The sequence below is a fragment of the Tripterygium wilfordii genome, chromosome 13, assembly GCF_013401445.1.
Source record: "Tripterygium wilfordii isolate XIE 37 chromosome 13, ASM1340144v1, whole genome shotgun sequence".
Classification (NCBI taxonomy): Eukaryota; Viridiplantae; Streptophyta; class Magnoliopsida; order Celastrales; family Celastraceae; genus Tripterygium; species Tripterygium wilfordii.
Window position 1 is genome coordinate 2,631,013 of NC_052244.1, and position 21,931 is coordinate 2,652,943.

The window sequence follows — 21,931 nt, forward strand, 5'->3', positions numbered from 1 at the left end:
TCACAAAGTGTTCTTTTAACTCTTAACACAGCTCCACTCGCTGATTCGGACCGTGTTAAGAGCTAAGACTATAATCCTACATCGATCTGACATAAACTAATCGAATTGTTTATAAGTAAAGTTCATATATTCTCACTTCAACAATGCATTTTTTGTGACTAAGTATCACTAAATGAGACGTCCTAGATAAACAAACTCGTGTGGACCAAGACCCAAAATGAATAATATTATTGATGTATTTGGGTAGGAAATTTCAACTCTCTCATCCCTAAAAAAGCTTAAATTAGGTAGTTTCATATAAACAATGGGTAGCCAAGAATGACAAGGAAGGAAAAAAGCTTAAATTAGGTAGTTTCATTCATATAAATAATGGTATAGCCAATAAGGACAAGGAAGGGATCTGATCCCATTATGCAACTATGTGATCCAATTAATGTCATTGTGTGTGAGCACAGCAAGTAGCGTCATTAGTGCCAACCATAAAGGTTTGCATGTTTATATTGGCAACATTTTGACTGGCAATGTTGGTAGTAGCGAGTTATCATATTCTATTTTAAGAACTCAAAACACATATCCCAAGTTAACTTAGAGAATCACTTAATGATTTTGGACCAAACTCGTTTTAAATGCAACTTTTTATATTGGTAGAACTCTTTTTTAAAACATGGAATAATTCATTAGGCGTGCTCGTTGGACAGTCCAATAACCCAAATTCAGGCCCAACTAGGCACTCGTAAATTCGTCTGAAAAATTAGTTGGGTCAAGGCTCAGCACTAACAATATGAAAATAACTACGCCAACTTATAATCGAACTCCGACGGCAGACGAGATTCTTTACACCTTAAGTTCGAAGAGATAATCAGTTAAGTTATCGCCTAATGGCTGGTGGAAGTGGAACTCATCACGCATGAATAGCCGAAATCTTATCTTTATTTTTGGCCTTATACTAGCGTATACTCTCAGTGTTCTTGGAAGGGACGGTGGGGTCACCGGCAAAAGCAATAAATTGTGGAACTCATCATATATGAACTACGAAGGGCATTCATAGTCACATATAGTGTTCCTTTAACTAGAGGTGTAAATCGGTTCGTGATACCCGACCCGATCCGGCGATCCCTAAAAAAGCTTAAATTAGGTAGTTTCACATAAACAATGGTGTAGCTAAGGACAAGGAAGGGATCTATCTGTGATATCAATGTGCTAGCAAATTATGCAACTATACGATCCAATTAATGTTCTTGTGTGTGAACTCTCACCAAGTAGCGTAATTAGTGCTAACCATCAAGTTTTGCATGTTTAAGTCAATTTAAGGTTGCGTTTGATTGGGCGTGTACCTAATGGCACAATTAGCCGAATACGCTCAATCATGCCCTGCAATCAAACGAGTCGATAACGACAACATATACATAAAGTTTTGTATGTTTAAGTCAATTTAAGGTTGCATATGGTTGAGCGTGTATCTAATGGCACAACTAGCATAATACGCTCAACCACGCCCTACAATCAAACGGGCCGAAAAGGGTAGCATATACATAAAGTTTTGCATGTTTAAGTCAATTTAAGGTTGCGTTTGGTTGAGCATGTACCTAACGGCACAGCTAACAGAATACGCTCAACCACACCCTGAAATCAAATGGGCCGAAAACGACAGCATATATATTATACGCTGCCGTTTTCGTTGAAAAAAAAAAAACACATGCTCAAAGACACAATATTGGGAACACTTTGACTGGCAATGTTGTTAGTAGCAAGTGATCATATTCTATTTTAAGACCTCAAGACACATAACACAAGTAAATTGTAGAGAATCACCTATTGATTTTAGACCAAACTCGTTTTATACCGGAATCTGATCTTTATTTTGTGATTTTGACCTTATGCTATCATATAATCACACATATATATATATACGCGCAATCTATATCGACACTATCAACCTTATTAAATTCATGGATAAGAAGGGAAAATGCATGCATATGGTAGCCAAAAACCCCATGTGATTCTTTTTTGTTTTTCTTTTCATATTGAGCACAGCAAAGTGATGTTGCCTTGTCGTATTATCTTGAGAATTCCAAGAAGTATTCGTGTGCTCAGATATTTATATTAATTAATGTAGTTGTATGTATATGCACGAAATATCTTTATACTAAATAACTACTAAATGACAGATACTATAAATGTAACAGCTTTGACCAAATACATACTAAGATTTATGGCCTCCAGTGGAGCAGTCAATGTCTCCACTTGCACAAATGGCAACAACTTTGCGCAGGGTTAAGGTCCCTGCAAGAGACTGCAGTTTCTCTACCAGTGTTTGGGATTCACATAATTTTTCTATTTATTAGCGTGGGATCCATACAATTTTTTTATATTTGGTAAACTGTAATTTTAATCACAAACGTTTTGTCTTTATCAATGTAGGGTCTACTTGATTTGGTGAATTTGACAAATAGATTGAGCATCTATAATAACCAAGAGTCGAATTACTTATCCCTCGGTCTATTAGTGAACTATCTCTTAAGGGATTGTGAAAGAGATTCCACTATAGATATTCTTGTTACTGCTTCAACTCATATTCCCAAAAAAATGGATTGCTTTAATAGCTCAGAATAAATTAAATACATGCATTAAGATAGTGTGGAGTCCACATACTTTGTTGAATTTGACAAATTGACTGAAGGTCTGTAACGACCACTGCAGTAAGTTTACTGCAAGGGCTCTCCTCGTCCACTTAGCGTAGTTTTTAGTTTGGTAGCTTGGGCTCTGTTTAGAAAACTTTTTAAGGCCTAAACTCAATTGGGCCTTAGTCTCTTCATGCCTTTATGGTAGCCCAAGAACCATACAAGCCCACAAACATTGAAGTCTTAAAAGTCATTTATCAAAAATCCCAAACTAGCTATTGGCTATTGCTGGTGTTTAACATCTACAATTGTCGAGGCTTCTACACTTCCTACAGGAATTAATTTTTTTTTTTCAGTAATCTTCTCTGAACCTCTTGTAGATGTCTCCATTGTAGAATTTCCTTGTTTGAATCACCAAAATTAGCGAAAGCAGAAACCCAAATAATGTTGCAAAACTAAAGTATAACAAAACCCATTATGTAAACACTGAACTCCACAAGAATTCAAGGCCTTCCCTGGTTGCCTAGCATTTCTAGCAAGTCCTGAATCTATCATTTGCTTAAAAGCCTCTCTGACCATCTGTCATAAAAGCTTACTAGCCAGTTTGACATTGAAAATATAAGACCCAACTGGGCTTGAAGCAGGATCTAGCAAATGATATCTGAAAGTAACTGCAAAATAGTTAAGTTTAATGATAAAGAGAATTAGGACTAAGCCCACTGTTAGAAGCTTTAGAATTCATATTCACAGTTTCTCACCATTTTCAGTTTGGCAAGATACACTTCATCAAAAATAATTCATACAAATCGAGTTTCAAAGGATTTAAATGGATATATTACAGCACACCTCAAGGCATGGGTTTCAATTCCAACTCATGATCACTGGAGCTAAAATCTATGACCTTGAGAGCCAACTTCACGTATGAGAAAGTCGCCTGACTTCAATCCTGCTTGCCATCGATTACTTCTACTGGTTTTGGAACATACGCTGCTGCTTCACCATGTAAAGGTTCCATCACCAACTGCAAAATATGAGAGTTCAGTTTCATTAGGTATTCAATGCATAGGTAAGGCACAAAACCCCATAGAAACAATCAAACACACATTTTTGCACACACAACACATGCCCCAGCCCGAATGCGTGCTACACGTCATCCCCCGTCATCGACATACCCAGCATGAGAGCAATCAGTGAAACCCAACTTGCAAAATTTACACAGAAAATAATCACTGAAGGAAACATCATCAGAAGAAACCACTTCGGCACCAAGTATAGACTATAGAATATGGGTGAAGGAGTGAACCAACCACTGCCCAATACTTGTCTGCCCATGTAGAGTGGCTGATCCAACAAATCAAAGCAGAAATGATAATCAGGGGAGAGGCAACTCAGTCAATCACCTTTTGCAAGAAAAACTTTGTCTCTCACAAAATTTATGTCACCCATGCACCAAACTTTCCATCAAGCATCCATGAACCACAGACCAACCAATTCAATTCCCCTATCATAGAATATGATTGAACAAACAACTGGGTAACTCTTATCTGCCCACACAGAGAGAAAGGGGGTGGGGGCTTGTTTCGTGAACAGGTACATTGTTGGAAGCATTATTCCGTAGGCATCAAGACAACTATTCTTTCTTAACCTAATGAGTAAATCAAGTGATACCTAATCAAACAACTTTGAGTTTAGATACGCACGCCTCAATCAACTCCTCTCTTACCACTCGTAGGAATTTATCCAAGTAATAGCCTTCCGTAAGAGGGAACAGTACAGGCCCAGAAATTGTTAGTTCTCATTAGTAGACAAAAAAGGAAAAGAACTGAAGGGACACCCAGGGGACTGATAAAGAATACCACAGTTAACCGGATGAAGGACAGAACAATAACAGGTATCATATAATGTGTAAGGTACATGAAAAGGTTTGTAGGATAAGAATAGAACCTTCTATTTTTCATCCATGTCTATGTACGATGAATGATAAAACTATAGGAGATACAGTATCCACAACTGTTTATGTTAGCTTACCCATACAGGAACAGCAATGAGTTTATATATTTAAACCTTCTGCACTTTATCATTGTGCTAGACCTGGAATAAGGTTTTAATCCAGTGGCTTCATTTAGTCTTCTCTCCGTAATTAAAACTTAATTTTATCCACCACCTTATACAATTCACCATAGAACCCCAAAAAATAAACTCTTGAAATCCAGCTATGGCTAATACTGAAAACCATGCTCATAAGTAAGATCGTGCCCAGTTTCCCAGAATCCCAAAGTCGCACTTCGTATCCAATTCCACTATGGCATAGCATTTACTAGAGTCCTAAATCAAAAACTAGCTTCAGCCAGTAAATGGGTAGATTTCTTTTTGTTACAAGTTACGTTGCAATCAAGTGTCCAACGAATTGAATAGAAAAAATAAAAAAATTCTCTAGACAAGAGGTGATTGCAGTGGTTTTAGTATGATATTAGAATTCTTCAATCTAGGGTAGGATATCTATGCTTACGTCTATAAAAAAATACATATGCTTCAAATAATGCGTTGAATTTATCTTTCTAGGATAGGTTACAAAGTCATTAACAATTTCGGATGATATTATTACATAGGAGTAATACACTAATAAAGTACAAAGGCAGATACTCACTTTGCTGGGGGTGTCATGCTTGGCAGCAGGTTTATATGGACACGCCGGAGGAGCCCTCTCCGGCTTCCTATACTCCCATCCGAAAAGCGCATAGACTTTTCCCTTTCATAATTTTGAACAAAATCCATATTCAAACTCGACAGTTAAGAAAATTGATATCAATCCAGAAATCACTCAACATAAATCGTGAATCGGAAATTCTTACCATAATATAATAGAAGAGTAAAGGGAGAAGGTTGACGATCGGGACGAGGAAGAGGGGTAACAGGCATGCCAAACAAACCTAACACAAGAAAAAGTATCCGATCGGTGTCCACACACAAGAAATTCAACTGATCTAACTTCAGATTACAGAATTTGGGAATTACCATCGTCAGATCGTTTTCTTGTGTCTTCCGATCCAAGTCGCTTATCCACGAACAACGAACAGCTACGATCGGTTTGAGGGAATCTGTTTCAGGGCGATTCGATAGAGTTGGAGAGATTGCGTAATGAAAATGACGCATAACAAAGTAAGTAATCTAATATTTAGTTACGTTTACTTCCGCCCGTGTAACCAACCGTGCCGTCTTAGCTCAGCTGGTAGAGCGCGTGGCTTTTAACCACGTGGTCGTGGGTTCGATTCCCACAGACGGCGATATAATTTATCCATTTTTTTAAAAAAATTTTGGTAATTGTGACTTCATGTTGTATTAGTACTAAAAAAAAGCATTAACACTGTTACCAACTGAGCCGTCTTAGCTCAGCTGGTAGAGCGCGTGGCTTTTAACCACGTGGTCGTGGGTTCGATTCCCACAGACGGCGGTCATTAAATTTTAACCCTTTCTTTACCACAGTGCCACTACGTTGGCTAAACAATTCACAAGCGCCGAAACTCCCCTTCCACTGATTATGAATTGCCGAAACTCCCCTTCCACTGATTCGTTCAATCATTTTTGTGGGATGACAAACAGTTCTACTAGAAGCCTCCCAGCATGCAACAAGGATTTTTCCCAAACCTAACGAATTGGACCATGTCTCATTAGTAACTATCTTTCATATTATGGGCGAGTTTTGCCCATATAAACGATATGGCAGTCCTTGTCCCAGGGGACGTGGGACACTTGAGTCATAACAAATTTGTCTAGCCAAGCTCTTTGGGGATTCTATAAAAAGAACAAACTTTGCCACACAATTGCACCTCTTTGCTAGCAGCCTATCACAACACTTGGCTTCATGGATTCTTGGATCAAATTCCTGAGTGATGCATTTGTATTCCTAGGATTAAGGACTTTAAGGTGTTGGATTTTGGATTCTCTTAATAGGGAATCAAATGCCTTCAACTCCTGGCAACCAAAAAAGTATTGTTAAGGAACAACTAATAGAAAAAAGGCATGGAGAAGGCAAACAGCACATGAAGGTACTACTTAAAGAGTAAAGGCACAATTGTAGGCCATTGGAGTTCTTGGTCTGAGTTTATCCTTCCATCCATGTAAACTAATATTAGGCAAGAAAAGTCCTCGTCCGGAACTGGAAGGAGAATGGGCTGAACCGGTTAATATTATAATACATATGAAGAGCACTGGCCATTCATGGTTTTATTTATGGGCCTGTCTATTCTTATGATATGGGCCCATCCAAGTTGGGCTTCAGCCCAATTGGCAATTAGTACCGAATACCGATGGTATTATTGTTGTTAATTTGTGAAGCGTTATGATCCGGTGGATCCGTACCGCCATATTTGTTTTCGTTCCTTGCAGAGATAGAGAGAGGAAACCGTCATAGGTTTTCTGCGAAATTCCTTCCAACGGCTAGTTTTTTGGCCCTTCAAGACTACGCATACGCGAGAGCAGAGAGGCTAGTGTTTGCTTCTTTGGAGTCGAAGCAGAAACAAGTCCAGAATTTCTTCTCGATTTTCCTTCACGCTCTATGTTCAATAATAATGCCGCGCCGTAACGGTAATGGTTTCGCACACATTGACGAGTATTTTTATGACGAAAATATGGAAATCGCGTTAGAACAGTACCTAGCGGAGCAAGAGCCAAGCAGTTCTGGTTCCGAGTCCGAATCAGAAGAGGAAGAAGGGGAGGAGGAGGAGGACGAAGAAGAAGAAGAAGTGGTAGAGTACGTTCCGGTTGAAAACTCAGCTAGGGTTTTGCACCCAGACCATCCGGTGAGTAATTTGAGCGAGGAATCACGAGAGAAGCGGAGAAGATTAGATGGAGGAGGAGATACGTGTTTGTCCAATAGAGCCGAGGGCGGGGAGTGCTCTTCTCAAGAGTGGAATCGAACCGAAATTGAAGGGTTGTTTTGCCCGATTTGCATGGAAGCTTGGACCAGTGAAGGTGACCATCACATTTGGTGCGTACATCGTTTTGATTTTCATCATCTTTTCTAGCTTTGTTCTCTTATCTTAAGTGTCTCTTTTCAATTCTAGTGCTAGGGTTTCAATTTTGATAAACCCTAAATATGTAACTTTTTCTAAATTTTCTCTCGTGTGTTTAACGGTTGTTGATGTTGATGTTGTTATTGCTTGTAACAGTTTCCCGTTCAAAATTGCACTGCAACTAATGGATTCTTTTCTGTTAAGTGGGTTGGCAAAATCTCGATTTCCTTAGAGATTGTTGGGAATCGCATCAATAGTTGCGTCGGTGAAATCTTGGTTTTCTTTTAGATCAATAGGAGTTGTGCAATTGCGTTGGTGAAATCTTGGTTATGTATTGACTTATTTCCCTTCACCTGTATCTGGTTATGTTAGTTGATCATCAACAATTGAATTTCAGCATGTTTTAATTTCCTTTCTAACAAGCGAACCCTTACCTAATAGTAGAGTACTAGAGTTGTTTCCTTAAAATCCAGAGGTCATGAGTTCAATTCTTGGATACAACCATCTGGTTATGTTATTGACTTATTTCCCGTCACCTGTATCTGGTTATGTTATTTGATCATCAACAATTGAATTTCAGCATGTTTTAAGTTCCTTTCTAACAAGCGAACCATTGACCTAGTAGTAGAGTTGTTTCCTTAAAATCTAGAGGTCATGAGTTCAATTCTTGGAAACAACTTCTTTGCTATGTGGGAGCCTTGTGTATATGAGTTCATGTGTATGTTGATACCCCTGCTTTTATTGTTTTGAATTTTGTGTTCTATGAGAAAAATCTCAACATATTGTTCCATGGTGGAGATCAATCGTTTGCTTATCGGTCATCTAAATCAAGTTCTTTTGCGCAAGGATTGCAGTTGTCTTCCCTGTGGGCACCTTTATGGTTTATCGTGCATCAAAAAATGGTTACAACAAAGTCGAATCTCAAGGAAGGTACTGCTGGTTATTTTATTATGTCATGTTTTCCACTTTTCCTCGAAAGAGTGGCACTTTCTCTTTACTGCTGTGTTCTAATCATTATAGTCCCCCATATTTTTAGTGCCCTCAATGCAATAGGAAATGTACATTGAATGATGTTAGAAAGCTTTATGCACCACGGATTGCTGTTGTTGATGAAGAGTCACAAAAGGTTACACTATATCTCATGCAGCTTTTAGTTTGAAGAAACTGATGAGGAATTTAATTTAGTGATGGAGTTTTCTTGTTCTGCAGAGAATAAAATTTCTGGAGGCAAAATGTGCTTCTCTTGAAAAGAAGGTAGGGGCATATACCGGCAAAGATGATTGGTTGACATGCAGTTTTTCGTCTTTCTTTTTTCTTGGATGATAAGAGTTGAATTATTACATCTCTTCCAGATTTTGAGAACATCTATTATATCCTCGCCTGACCTCCGATTTGAGAAATGTTAGCTTGTAAAAATTTAATTTTCTAAAGATAAAGACGCTACTATTGATTATTCTGGGGTGCAAGTTATTTTATTTTTATCGTAGGGTGCTGATTGGCTTAAGAAAGAAGCTGAATGGCAAAAGAAAGAAGCTGAATTGCAGCTGAAAGTTAACCAGTTGAGAGAGGTACACAACTATACAGTCACAAATTATATACGTGTGTAGTGATTGAAATTTCAAAATAATCGTAAAAAACCTGTTATTTTTGACATTTCAATCTCTTCTAAACTTATCCACTGTTACTGGTTTTAGCTTTCTCTTATTGGTGTTTCTTGTATAGAGTCATTCCGTAATCATCCTTGTGCCTTTGAAATATATCCCAGTATCACGTTAACTTTAGCTGCTTAGTGCCTTGAACTATCCTCTGTGTTTTTCTTTGGATTAATAATGTGTGTCTTTGAGTTATTGCCTACTTTGATGACTGCATTGTATGAATTTTGCTTTTCTTACATTTCTTTGTGCACGACTTCTTATGCCAGTTCCTTTTATTTATGTTTGTGTGGTCATAGGAATTAAAATAGGCTTTAATGCATTACTATAAGGAAAGATGTTGTGAATAATTAACTCTCTAACCTTGCAGTAAAAAAGTCACAAGTAATTTTTGAACTTTTCGCTTCGCAGAGAGCGACTTCTTTGGAGCATTTTTCACGAGATGCGCAGAGCAGGCAATCTGGACTAGTAGCTGCTAATGGTGGCTGTCAAGGACCATATGTATCTGGTATTTTTATTTGCTTTTAAATTTTTGTTTGCACTTGAGAAATGCTTTTATAATCGTGGTGGTATGTTGATATACTTGTTTTCATGATTAATTAAAATAATATTGTCGAGGATCTATCTTTTTCCCCTCTTTTCATGCACCTAAATTTTATGCTTCCATGTCTTGTAGGAGGCTCAAAGTTCGGCCAACAAGGATATTCTTCTAGATTTCTGTTACAGGTGTGGTGAGCTTTGTTTTCTATGGAACTCTTCTTATCCTCTTCTCCTCAAAACTCACAGGGAGTTGAGCTTATGAACTATATGAGCATTAGAAGTCAGAGATGTGAGCCTGTATATGTCACTTTTTATCTATATAATGAATAAGATGAGAATGGTAGGCTGAATACCATTGACGAAACCCTATCCACCCTTACAGCAATCAAATTCATAATTTTTCAAAAGTTCCGATGATTAAATGCAATGCATTAAAGCTTAAAAGCTCATAATTCTACAAATAGAGATACAAGAAGTGTGTGAACATTATTGAAATATGTGGCTGCAGGAAAACGAGGCTTATTTAGGCCGAGGAATCAGTTTTAGGGAGATTTGAACTTTATGATTCAAACTTACATTAATATCGAAAACCTTAATTCATCATATTGAATTCAGCATTTGAGATTTAATGTAGATGTGGCATGGAATTATGTCAACCCCACTTTGATCCCTCGCCCCCACCCCCAACCCCCCAAAGAAAGAAAAGTGGTTCAAGTGTTTGTAACTGCAATAGCAGCTAGGAGTATGCCGGTAGAAGTTCTTACAAGCTTCCTTTGGCTTATAAGAGCATGTGTAGTTGTACCACTATGTTATGGGTACATTTGAAAGTAGGTGCTGCATTTTATTATAAGAACTCATCCTTAAATATCTTGTGCATATTCGTCACGCAATTTCTGAGCATTAACTTTTTTGTCATTTCTTTCATTTGTTTGCACATCAACACATTTTTGCAGAGCTAATTTTTTTTTAAACTATGTTATCCATCTGCATCTTTTGTTTGCAAGACTATTTCTAGTTGACAGTTCCTTTCATTGAAACATTGGAAAACATTAATGAAAATGGGCTGCCAGCATTGTTTAGTCGCTGCTGATATTCATGTTTAATGATCCATTTATCTTGCGTATTCAGATAGCTTTATTAAATCGGCTCTGGTTTATCTTCTCCATCTCCTTATTTAAATATATTTGGTTTTTCTTCCCCTTGTAGAATGTTGTTTTGAATTGCAGTTCCAAAATATATTGTTTTTATTTGGCTGCCATGAGAAAGGGGATTTAAATGGAATAAATGTCTACTTTCTTTACCCACTTATGTGAATATTGTTAATTAAATCTTTGTAGAGAGAGTTGCGGGTTGATGGTGCTCGTTTGGTTGATATAGATCCTTTGAGACAAATATTATTAATTGCGCGGAGGCAGACTGGGGTTGGTGGAACATATGTACTTACCAAAGTAAAATTTATGCACTCTTATCATGTAATGTGTCTCTATTACATATTTGCTTAAGAATGGCTCTTATGGACATTGTAAATTTGATTTTGCAGATGAGCTTAATACCTCCCCATGAAAGTGAAGATATTGTACTTCCTTCTTGTACAAAAACCATTAAGGACCTGAGGCTTTCTCCTTCTAGAAACGGGCTCGCACTTTATGCTTCGTTGGGGAAGAAATTATCTGTTCTCAGGTGGCACTATGATATTGACGAATCATTTGGTAATATCCTTTTTTTTTTTCCATCTTTTGACTAATTTGTTCCTTTTGCTACAGCCTCGAAAGCAACAACGTTGCTCTTGCCTATGATCTGCCGGTAAATACAATCTATTAACCATACTTTTACTTATTGAATGGCTTTGTATTAGGTAAAGTGGTAAACTCATTTTGCTTCTTACCTTACGCTGTTTCAGGAACAACAGTTGTTTTGTGTCCTTATATTAATGTTGGATAGGGCTGTGGTTTTGCGTTAAAATGATGAATTACATGGTTATTTCTGAGAGATGTTCGTGTTTAAGGCTCAAGCTTTTGTGTTGCCTGGCAACTCTTGGATTTGAAAATTCTTGTGTTTATTGAGTGTGAATGTGCATGTCCAAGTCTTTGTGCAAATAATTTAAACAGATACTGTATTTACTCTTAACAAGGTTTAGTAATTTAATCACGTGACAAAATTTCTATTCAAAATATTATAGGTTTCTAACGATATTTACTTTTAGTCAGGTATGTTGTATCTCATCAATGTATATTTTGCAGGCTGCTGCTTGGTCATGTTCATGGGATCTCAACAGTTCACATTATATGTATGCTGGACTACAGGTTTGACCGGTCTAAGTGTGTATTGTTTATCATGGCTATTCTAGGTAATGTGCACTGAACTTTAGTTTTTCTTCTATTTCTTGCAGAATGGCATGCTTTTGGTGTTTGATATGCGCCAAACAGCAAGGCCTGTAGAATCCAGAAGCGGTCTTTCTTCCAACCCCATCCATACCATACATTCTCTTATGAATAATTCAGAAGAAGCTTGTAGTGATGGCATCAGAACTGTGTTATCTGCTTCATCCGTTGGCGTGTGCCAGTGGGACTTTGATGGTGTTGATGACAGGTGTTTTTAGTGTTAACACAATCACGGGCATGTCCCTGATGTCTTCCTTTTTTTTTAAAGGATATCCCTGATATCTTTAAATAACCTCTTTAAGTCTTCGACTATCGCATGGTTCTTTTGTCTTTTTTCAATTATATGATATACTTCTTATTGGAAACAGCATACCAAATTTAGTTTGGTCAGCTATGGCTGTCTTGGGAAAAAATATTTTGCTATAAGTTGTTTGGTATCATATGAATTATGGTTATATAAAAGGGCAGCATAGAAATTATTGTTTCCTTGTAATATTTTGTAGCATTTCTTGAGTAGACTGCCATCTGTTGTAGGGGGGTTATTTCAATTTATTATCGAACGGATTCATTAATTTGTTGTTGTGAAAGTGTGGACTAACTCTGTACTGTGAATGCCATGATCTGAAATACCATGACTATTTGGGAAATGGTAAAGTGATCTTTCATATGGGCTTTCACGCAAATTTTCTCTCTGAGAAGCTTAATGTTTATCTTGGGAAAAAGTGGGTGATAGGTGATTGGCATGATCAGGAGAGTTAGTGCTTTATGTGTAAGTTTTTCTTATTTGTTCCGAATTTTCTGCTGGTGATTTCGGTATACTAATCTTTGTTAGTAGTGATAGTTTGTGACTTTGTGTGTGTACATGCCCTGGTCATGCATATTTTGTGTTGAGATCGTTTGGATATTCTATAGTAGTTGTTAACTTGTTATCATGACCAACATTTGATGTAGTAACAAAATTTTGATCGGCTTTTTCGTAGGCCATTTCTGGTTCCTGATTTGAACAGTCAAGGAATTTGCATCTCTCTTGCCTGTTCTCCCAGCAGCAGCGACATTGTTGCTTCATATCGTCCAAGAATTGAACTGTCTGATGAGATGACTGTTTCTCAACCTTTACTCACACCTCTTACTAGTGGGCAAGGTATACCAGGTTCTCATGTTCATTTGAAGAGAGCTGGTCGTAACTGTTATCACAAATTGGGTATTGCGTGTGCCAATGTAAATAATATTCGACTGCCCAAATCTACAATCATAGGCATGGAGAAAACAAATTCTTTGTTAGCATCTGAGGATGATGTTACTGGGGAATTAATCTTGCAAGAGTTGCCATCTTTTACAGTTTTTCAGCGCTTTAAACTACCCAAGCATCCTATTCATGATGTGAAGTACACGCAAGTGCTCAACCAAGGTTTACTGGGCTGCATAAGCGAGGACACATTGCAACTTTTCAGATATTGATATGTCATGAGGTGAGTTAATGCATCACATGGAATCACTTTAACAGTTATGTTTATATTCCACTGTTTCACCTTTTGTTTCTTTTTTTTCTTTTTCCTTCACTCCTGTTATGTTGAACACTCAGTTTGTTATCATATTGGAACAAATTTCCCATGCGTGATGGGTTTAACCATCTTTGGAATCTTGTGAACGTGTTAGGCCACTATATTAATTGACTTCTGGTCACATGTAAAAAGAATTGTATTCTGTAGTTCACTATCAAACACACAGCTCTTAGAAGTGCCTAATGTTGCTTTTCTGCATCCAAACCTATGTCTGTTTGTATGGAGTTAGGCTTGTGTTACCTAGTGCCCTAGAATTTATTTTGAAGTGCCTTTATCATACCTGTACAGAATATATGGCTTTCTATTTACTGGCTAGTCTGGCTTACTACTTGGGAAAATTTCAATTACTGGATTGAGTATTATTGTTTGGAGTGTGCACCAGATGAGGTTATCAAGCAAACTTGAGTAAGTCATTAAATAACGTCTATGTTTAGCATTTTTGACATGTTTGATCAAATAGTAACTGTGGAAATAGTGCTAAGGGTTTCATTATGGAATTTTCAGAAGCTATTGAGTTTAGGATTTATTCCCAACTCCGAAGATGGATTGTTATCATTTTGCAGTAACTGTTCATTGAGCTATTGAAATTCACATTGTCTTGCCGCTTTCAATCTTCAAATGCAGATTTGTTTCTACCTTTAAAGCAGCTCTATTATTTCTTAGAAAAATGGCCAGCTATTTTTAAATGATGACACATCAAAATTGTAAGGAGTTCAAAATTATTGCTTTGTTCTGTAGGTTCCGCGTTTTGATATCTTCTACCCAGTGTTGTTGATAAAATTGCTTTTAACTTGCAGTTGATCCTTTGCCCCTCTTTTTGGCAGGTGCTGTATAGTTTGGGGACATGTTTTTGCTGGTTAGTTGGCGTGTTAATAGGCAAGACAGAGGAGCACTTGTAAGCTTCAGTTGCTCTCTCACATATCAAAGGCAAAGGTAGCTGCTAATATTATACTTGAGCTGCAGCATGTTGTCATGTGTAGCAGTCCTTTTGAATGTAAATTATTATGCTGATTGATCATCTTAAGGGACGATACGGAGTGTTTTAAAGGTGATCCGTACGTTTCAAATTCCAAAGTTCAACAAAGCGACTCGTTTTAGGCCGCTATGTTTACAAATTGGGCCGCAGCTATTGGGTTTCCAATCAGTCTCTCCCAGATACCAAAGCCCATATTGTGCTGAAGATAACTTTTGGATTGGGAGTTTATTAGGGCCCCTTTGGTTAAAAAGAAAAAGAAAAGTATCCGACCTGCTGATACCAAAGCCCATATTGCGCTGAAGATGATTTTTGGATTGGGAGTTTGTTAGGGCCCCTTTTGTTAAAAAAAAGAAAGAACAGTATCCGACCTGCCGGAGTCGAACCAGCGACCTAAGGATTAATCTGCTACTACTACAGTCCTCCGCTCTACCAACTGAGCTAAGGTCGGTTTTGATGTGTTCATCTAAAAAGCTGTTACGTACTGTAAACACATAACAAAGGAATTGTGTGCCAAGAACACGAGCTTTGTGGCCATGTTAGAATAGAAAATCAATACTTCAATAGAAAGTTTCAAGGTGTTTGGGAGCTTATTTGGCCAGTTTTGGTTTAAACATGAATGAAAAATGAATTAGGAAAACATGAAAAAGAAATTGAAGATAATGAAAAACGAGACCTTAATTCTTACTGGGTTACTTTAAACCATAAACTCATTGCACTTTTTCTTCTTCTTCTTCTTAGCTTTTATGGACCTCACCCAAGTTTTCATGCATTGTGCATGTCTTTAATTCCTCTTATCATCATATGGAGATCAGATCAGTGGATTCAATAATCAACTGTTCATGCCCTTTGTAAAATAGGCAAATGCATGTATGGCCCAATATATGTCAATAGTAAGTAGGATTGTATAGAGAAACACCCAGAAGAGAAGTAAAATGGAGAGTGATGGATGTGGACGCCCATGAAGATTCTCTGCGAAGTTTGTAGTTTGAAGTTTGAACTGCTAGCATAGGATATGTAAATAGTAGTGAACAAAATGCCAAAAGAAGAAGAAAAAATGGTTTTGGATTCTCCTCTTTTGGCTTTGCTGATATTGGGTCCCATTTTAAAGTTCTAACAAGTGTTGTTATTATTTAGAGGCATTATTGGTGCAAAAGCATCTCTAATTAATCATATCCAATGTCAAATCACAAAAATACATCACCTTCATCATGCATATCATTTCATATATATATAGGAATTCATATATATATATATGTCATGTCAACATACATATGTTTTGTTTTGTTTTCTTCACATGCCTGGCTGTTTTGTTGCTCGATAGGTCACTTTAGATTAGCATATTGTCGGTCCATCAACATGAGGTTGCCTGTTTTAGCCTTCACACACACACACACACACATTAATATTAATATATATACAATATACTAAACGTCTATTACTATAAGATAATTTGTTTAAATTTTTATTTATTATTTTTCCCTTTATCGTGGAAATATTGACATTCTCTGTGAAGACTAAAAATCACATATCGGATTGACATAACTCAATCGAGTAGTTTCTAAGTAAAGATTCACTCCCTCTCACATAACCTAAACCTTTATTGGGCTTAAGTACCATAAGCGACGACTCAGAAAAGCAAAGTCATGCTAGTTCATGATAGACAATATTGATTTTATAGTGTTTGGAGTGAATTTTCTAACATGATATATGAGGACGTGATTTCTACTTGTCCACTATTTAGGGTGGATTCCCTAACATTCTCTCCCAAAAAAGAAATAGAAAAAGATAATAAGGGTTTTTTTGGTATTATTTAGACATGATAATGAAAACACACAATTAGACCAATCAACCCATTGACTCCATCATGTTGGTTCCATAACCATCCCCATCTCCCTTCCTTTTCTCAAAACACTAATAAATTAGCAAGCCATACCTAAAATTGAAATTGCACAATTTCCAATTTTTCTTCTTTGTCAGCTACATTTGCACAACATTGTTGGTAGGTAGGATCCTTCTCAACACACACCTTCAAAGAGACCACCCAAAAGAAAAAAGAAAACAAAAATTGCTTGACAAGTAAACAAAAAGAGAAAAGAAAAGAAAAGTATTGGAATCCACTCTTCTTCAAGTTTCACTTTTATTAGCCCCAACATTCAGGTGTTTTGGAATGGTCTCTCTTGGGGTCTCTACAATAGTTATAGACCAAATTGTGGGTTTGTACCCATCTCATTGCTCTGTATTGTTGTCTGCTCAGCCCGCCCGACCGGAACGGAGAGGCGGAGACAGGGCGGCACCAGGATGGCGAGTAGGCTGAGCAACCACCGGCTTTGAAGTTATTATATCTTGCAACAAATGGTTGGTAGTTGTAGTCAGCTTTGTATTTTCCATCTTCTGTAGCCCAAGATGAGGCATCCCATATTGAACCATAAACCGACATGGGCCTTAATGGAAATGTTGCATCACTCTTTCTTGGGTACCTTCTTATGGGCACATCATCAACAAGAAATCTGAAAAAATTCAATCCAAAACAAATTAATAATTATGTGATGATTTTATTAAGTAATAATGGTAATTGTGAGGACATAGTCTTGCTAAGATACTGTGCATTTTGAGCGGGTAACTTGGGTACTCACTACTCTTCCACTTCCAAGAGGTCATGGGTTTGAGTGGAGTAGGCGAGCATTGTCCTGAAATAAATACGTGCCGGTCACAAAGGGTGCCAAGCCCAAGCCCAAGCCCAAGCCCAAGCCCAAAGTGTACAGTATCTTAGGAGGACTATTTCCTCACGGACAGAGTAAATAACTCACATGATCTCTCTGGGGCTCCAAAGGATGGCATAGTGATGGAAATCTTTGGTTGGATCAAACCACAAATGGAACTTCATTTCTCTGCCAATGATTTTGCCATCTCCACTTCCTCTTATGTACACATTGGTCTGTAATGTGTATGGCTTCCCAAATGTTGTTCCAAGAAACTCTATGTCCACTTCATCATGGTACCCTGGATGAACTTCACTGTTTGACAGCTGCCACAAAACAAAACCAATCAAACCCAGATTGAGTATATCTATATATCTATCTATGTATCTATCTATCTATATATGTATGTATGTATGTATAAGTTCTCACATAAAAGGCTGTTATGACTCCAGCAGTGTAACCAGGATGGAGCTTAATGGAGGAACCAAAGTACCCTGATCTGAATGGCTTCACTGACTTAAACCCACTTCCTGGAAACAAAAAAAATGAAGTACTAATCAATCAAGATTAGACATTTGGGAAGGAATACTTAGATTAATATTAATGAATAAGGCCTTACCTGAGGTTCTATCAAGCCAGATTGTTAAGGCATTTTGGTCCACACTTTGATGTGAAGAACCCCATAAATTTCTATACCCTGCATAGAAGCTCATTGACTTGAACCTACTACTTGGCCAGTAACCTGGTGAAGGAGGCCACTCACCATTGCTTGATTGGAGCATTAGAACTAGGAGAAATGGCAGAAAGAAACCCATGAATAGAGAAGAAGAAAAAAACTGTGTAGAGAGAGTAGAATGATTGTATGTGAGTCAGTGAGTGTGTAAATGCAGAGAGACAGAAACAGAGAGAGAGAGAGAGACAGAGAAGAAGGCCAGTGTGGAAAAAAGTATGGCAGTACAGTTGATATAAATACAAGAGAATGGTGTGTTTGTTTTTTCATTCATTCATTATAGAGTCATGACCAAAACTATGGTGTACACAAATATTGACCAGATAAGGTTTTTTCCAATTTTTTTCAAGAAGAATCATAAATGAAAAGTTTGCAATATTTTGAATCTACTTGTGTCTTTTTTTTTAACTTGATCAAAAATCGAATTCATCAAGGTTTATGTACCATTTTAAACCATTGGATGTAAATTGGATAAATATTTTCTTCTATTTTCATATTGCAAGCTATGATTTTTTTTTAAAAAATATTTTATTTTCAAAAATTAAAAAAAAAGGGTAGATGTGATGGTTTGAAAAGGCTAGAGAAAGAAGTAGATGTGATGAAATAGAGGTAGATGGGTATCTAATGAATGGCCATCTTTGTCAATATGTTATACATAAGTGGGTGATTCTTTGAGAAAAAGTATTGGTGAAAGCTGAATTCCATTTTCTATGTAAAAAAAAAAAAAAGACTTGAAAGCAACAACACAACACTATTGGATTATCCTCAATGTGTACTTTTTTTTTACCAATCCATAATTAATCAATTTCCTCTCATAATATTTATTATTTATTGACAAGTGCCCCCAGACAATGGAGGATGAATTGTCCTTCAAATTCTGACATGGTCAAGTTTTCTTTCATGGTGAATTTCTTCCATCCTCTGAATTTCATTAATGGTGTGGGTCATGAGATCTCAAAATGGGTCCAAATGGGATTTCCTTATATTGGCCCATAAATTATTTTTTTTTAAAAAAATAATAATATAATTACTTTGTGGGAAAATGTCCAATGATAAACCCAAAAAGTCTTAATCAACTTTGCAATCAATTCATTTATTTCATGCAAATTATAATGATCATGGGACTACTACTTAATTATGAATGGAAACTATTCTTTCGGTACATAATGAATGGAAACTATTCTTTTTGCATAAAACATTACTTACCTACCATGTCATAGTATTATTGAGTGGGGCCGAGTTTGAGAATTTATTGCCACTTCACAGCCAAAATGTTGTCATAGCAACATGTTGCCACTAAAAAACTTCACCCACTCGGTTTTTGTCTTTAATTATGTTTAAAATAAAATATCATGCACCGTTACGTCGAAAAATTGAGAGAAAACAAATTATTTTTTAAGTCAAGATTCAAAACCTCTTAATTGTAGAAGAATCTTTTAAGGATAAAATCGTGCGTCTTGAGATCCAGAGTGGACAATACCTCTACAAGTTGTTTAGATTGTATTTTCTTACATGATATCAGAGCCAGACCCAATTACGATGTCAAATTCACTTACCTATCCCGTTTGGTCATATATTAGGTCTTTTTTGGATATTCTTATGGATAAATCACCCATAAGGTAAGAGATACCACAAAGATCCTAACACGTATAATACCACTTATTGGGTTTTACGTAATCAAACTCACAAGTGCGGAGAAATGAGAACTCTACCACTTATTGGGTTTTGCGTAATCGAACTCACAAGTGCGGAGAAATGAGAGCTCTACCAGTTGTTTGGCTTGTATCTTCTTACAAATTATTCATTTGTTAGTGCCACAAAAAATAGCAACTATATACTTGAATTGGTCCTCATGCTAACCCTAGACAAATCATTTACATGCAACTACTAGTATTAGCTACTCTCTTCACGTGTGAACTGGAACGTATGCTTAATGTGCTTTCATGTCTCTTAAAATTAAATGTACACCAAAAAAAGCCTCAATTTTGGACCAAAAATATAATAAATCCAACATCATATACACATATAAAAAGGACATATTTGGGGGCATTATTCTGTCGGTGAGAGGAGATGATTGCCGACAATCTCGACTGTTCTCTTAGGATGCTTTTGTGTGGAAAACATTGACATGCATGGCTGCCTCTTACCATTACTAGAATTTTACTTCTCATTGAAATCGACTCTGGGATAGACATATGTCTAATTCAATCGATTGTCAACCGAACCTCATTTCGTTGGTATCATTAGTATTTGTATTATTCTTAAGTCTTAGAAAGAGATTTGCCGGAGAGACAAATAGAATCCCAAACTCATCCTCAACGCTCATATTCTTAACTACTTTCCAATACGTATAGTTTTACTCTTGTGCTAATAGCTTAACTATTTCCCAACTCTTTCGAACCCTCCTATCAAACGTAGTATTACTCTCAATATATAATGTATGGAAATATTATGCACCAAATATGAACATAATCTAGATTTCACAATACGTCCAATATCACATTATAATTGGTCTAAGATACATCACATAATGGGGTACTATTGTACCATGGTGTTCGCTAATTAAATGCAACTTGACTAAGTTGAGAGGGAGAGAGCTTTCCTAGATTGATTTCACTTTTACTTTCTTTTTTTTTTTGTGTGAATTTGCTTCAATTGAGAGATGCCCATACAAGGGTTTGTAACTCCTCAATGGAGAATTACAACTCCTCACATCTCTCTCTCAACTGCTTATGATTGTGGTTACAATATTTGTTTCACATGTAATAGAACGTTCTTTTCCAAGGCATGTGTAGCACCTAGCTCAAGTGGACGGGTCACAAGTTTCTACAGTGTCAAATTTGATGGTGTTGGGTGAGTTATCGAGTGGCAATGGAGTTAAGTCTATTGTCATACACCGCTCAAGGGAAGATGCATGTGAAGTACAAAATATGATATGTCAAACTTCCAAACAAATAACAAGCGTTTTTCCTTGGCTCTCAAACTAGTATGAGTTGGTGCAAGGATTGGGAAGACAAAGTCATATAGGCCAGTATAAACTATGAACTGGCCCAAAGTGAACAAAGTATTAGTAGTGCGAAGGAAGACTGTTATAGCAGGAGCCAAAGAAAATAGCCATTGCATTACTGTTTGGTCTAAATTTGATCGATAATGAAAAACAATTATTGAATCCTAATATTATTTTCAATTGATGTTAAAATTTTTCGTATATATGGGGTATTCATATATATGAAGAAGAAAAATAATGTTAATTTGGCTGTATTAACTTTGAAAATAGGAGTTGTTATATATATATATATATCATGCATGATGCATCATTTTCGGGGTATTGTTATTACTCTTTTCATGCAATGAGAATCTAAAAAGGCCGAGACAAGATTTCATGGTCAAGAATAGTCATCATAATATAATTGCAAATAATGGCCAAAACTAGCTCATTGAGGAATCAAATTATGTTATATATAGATAATAGAATTATTAGTGCTTATCCTTATGATGGTGTCCTCTAATACCTAATATCAAGTGATGTGCTTGATTAGAGGCCTTTCATTTCATGTACTCAATTATATTATAAACGTAGTAGAGTCAATCAAAATCAATATTAGACAAAAAATAAATAAATAAAAAAAGGGAGGAAGAAAAAGAAAGGCCAACTAAAGATGGATTTTATTTGTTGTTTTTTTGTTAATTGTATTATTTCATTGACATTCATATTCCTATAATATTTGTATTTTAAAAAAATTCAATGAAATGATTAA

The 21,931-nt window shown here is 36.6% G+C and overlaps 3 protein-coding genes and 3 non-coding genes across 12 annotated transcripts; 3 read left to right on the forward strand and 3 right to left on the reverse strand.

Annotated features, from left to right (window-relative positions):
• Positions 1 to 3,289: 3,289 nt before the first annotated feature.
• LOC120012152 lies at positions 3,290 to 5,796 on the reverse strand. Its single transcript, XM_038863446.1, has 4 exons — positions 5,637 to 5,796; positions 5,474 to 5,551; positions 5,269 to 5,370; positions 3,290 to 3,642 (listed from the first exon to the last, which is right to left on the reverse strand). Exons 1-4 carry the CDS (start codon positions 5,772 to 5,774, stop codon positions 3,562 to 3,564), a joined length of 399 nt encoding a protein of 132 aa, XP_038719374.1. The 5' UTR covers positions 5,775 to 5,796; the 3' UTR covers positions 3,290 to 3,561.
• Positions 5,797 to 5,832: 36 nt separating this feature from the next.
• On the forward strand, positions 5,833 to 5,905 carry TRNAK-UUU. The gene has a single exon. It is a non-coding gene; the product is annotated as a tRNA-Lys (tRNA).
• Positions 5,906 to 5,999: 94 nt separating this feature from the next.
• TRNAK-UUU lies at positions 6,000 to 6,072 on the forward strand. Its single transcript has one exon. It is a non-coding gene; the product is annotated as a tRNA-Lys (tRNA).
• A 901-nt stretch (positions 6,073 to 6,973) lies between these two features.
• Positions 6,974 to 14,835, forward strand: LOC120011747 (E3 ubiquitin-protein ligase RFWD3). 7 transcript variants are annotated; one of them, XR_005471112.1, is made up of 16 exons: positions 6,974 to 7,608; positions 8,488 to 8,563; positions 8,670 to 8,759; positions 8,843 to 8,887; positions 9,121 to 9,201; positions 9,697 to 9,793; positions 9,962 to 10,011; positions 11,163 to 11,273; positions 11,366 to 11,505; positions 11,589 to 11,628; positions 12,066 to 12,128; positions 12,215 to 12,414; positions 13,187 to 13,675; positions 14,057 to 14,173; positions 14,393 to 14,472; positions 14,566 to 14,835. XR_005471112.1 is itself a non-coding variant. In XM_038862857.1 (14 exons), exons 1-13 carry the CDS (start codon positions 7,190 to 7,192, stop codon positions 13,662 to 13,664), a joined length of 1,890 nt encoding a protein of 629 aa, XP_038718785.1. In that variant the 5' UTR covers positions 6,974 to 7,189; the 3' UTR covers positions 13,665 to 13,675; positions 14,566 to 14,835. The 7 variants fall into 7 exon arrangements, 2 of the variants coding, with proteins under 2 accessions (XP_038718785.1, XP_038718784.1); XR_005471113.1 differs by having other exon boundaries at positions 14,593 to 14,835; XR_005471110.1 differs by lacking the exon at positions 14,393 to 14,472 and having other exon boundaries at positions 14,593 to 14,835.
• Positions 14,836 to 15,106: 271 nt separating this feature from the next.
• Positions 15,107 to 15,192, reverse strand: TRNAY-GUA. Its single transcript is given in 2 exon segments — positions 15,107 to 15,142; positions 15,156 to 15,192. It is a non-coding gene; the product is annotated as a tRNA-Tyr (tRNA).
• A 1,488-nt stretch (positions 15,193 to 16,680) lies between these two features.
• Positions 16,681 to 18,395, reverse strand: LOC120013444 (probable xyloglucan endotransglucosylase/hydrolase protein 32). The gene is made up of 4 exons (XM_038865249.1): positions 18,063 to 18,395; positions 17,873 to 17,973; positions 17,552 to 17,769; positions 16,681 to 17,251 (listed from the first exon to the last, which is right to left on the reverse strand). Exons 1-4 carry the CDS (start codon positions 18,256 to 18,258, stop codon positions 16,885 to 16,887), a joined length of 882 nt encoding a protein of 293 aa, XP_038721177.1. The 5' UTR covers positions 18,259 to 18,395; the 3' UTR covers positions 16,681 to 16,884.
• Between the last annotated feature and the right edge of the window lie 3,536 nt (positions 18,396 to 21,931).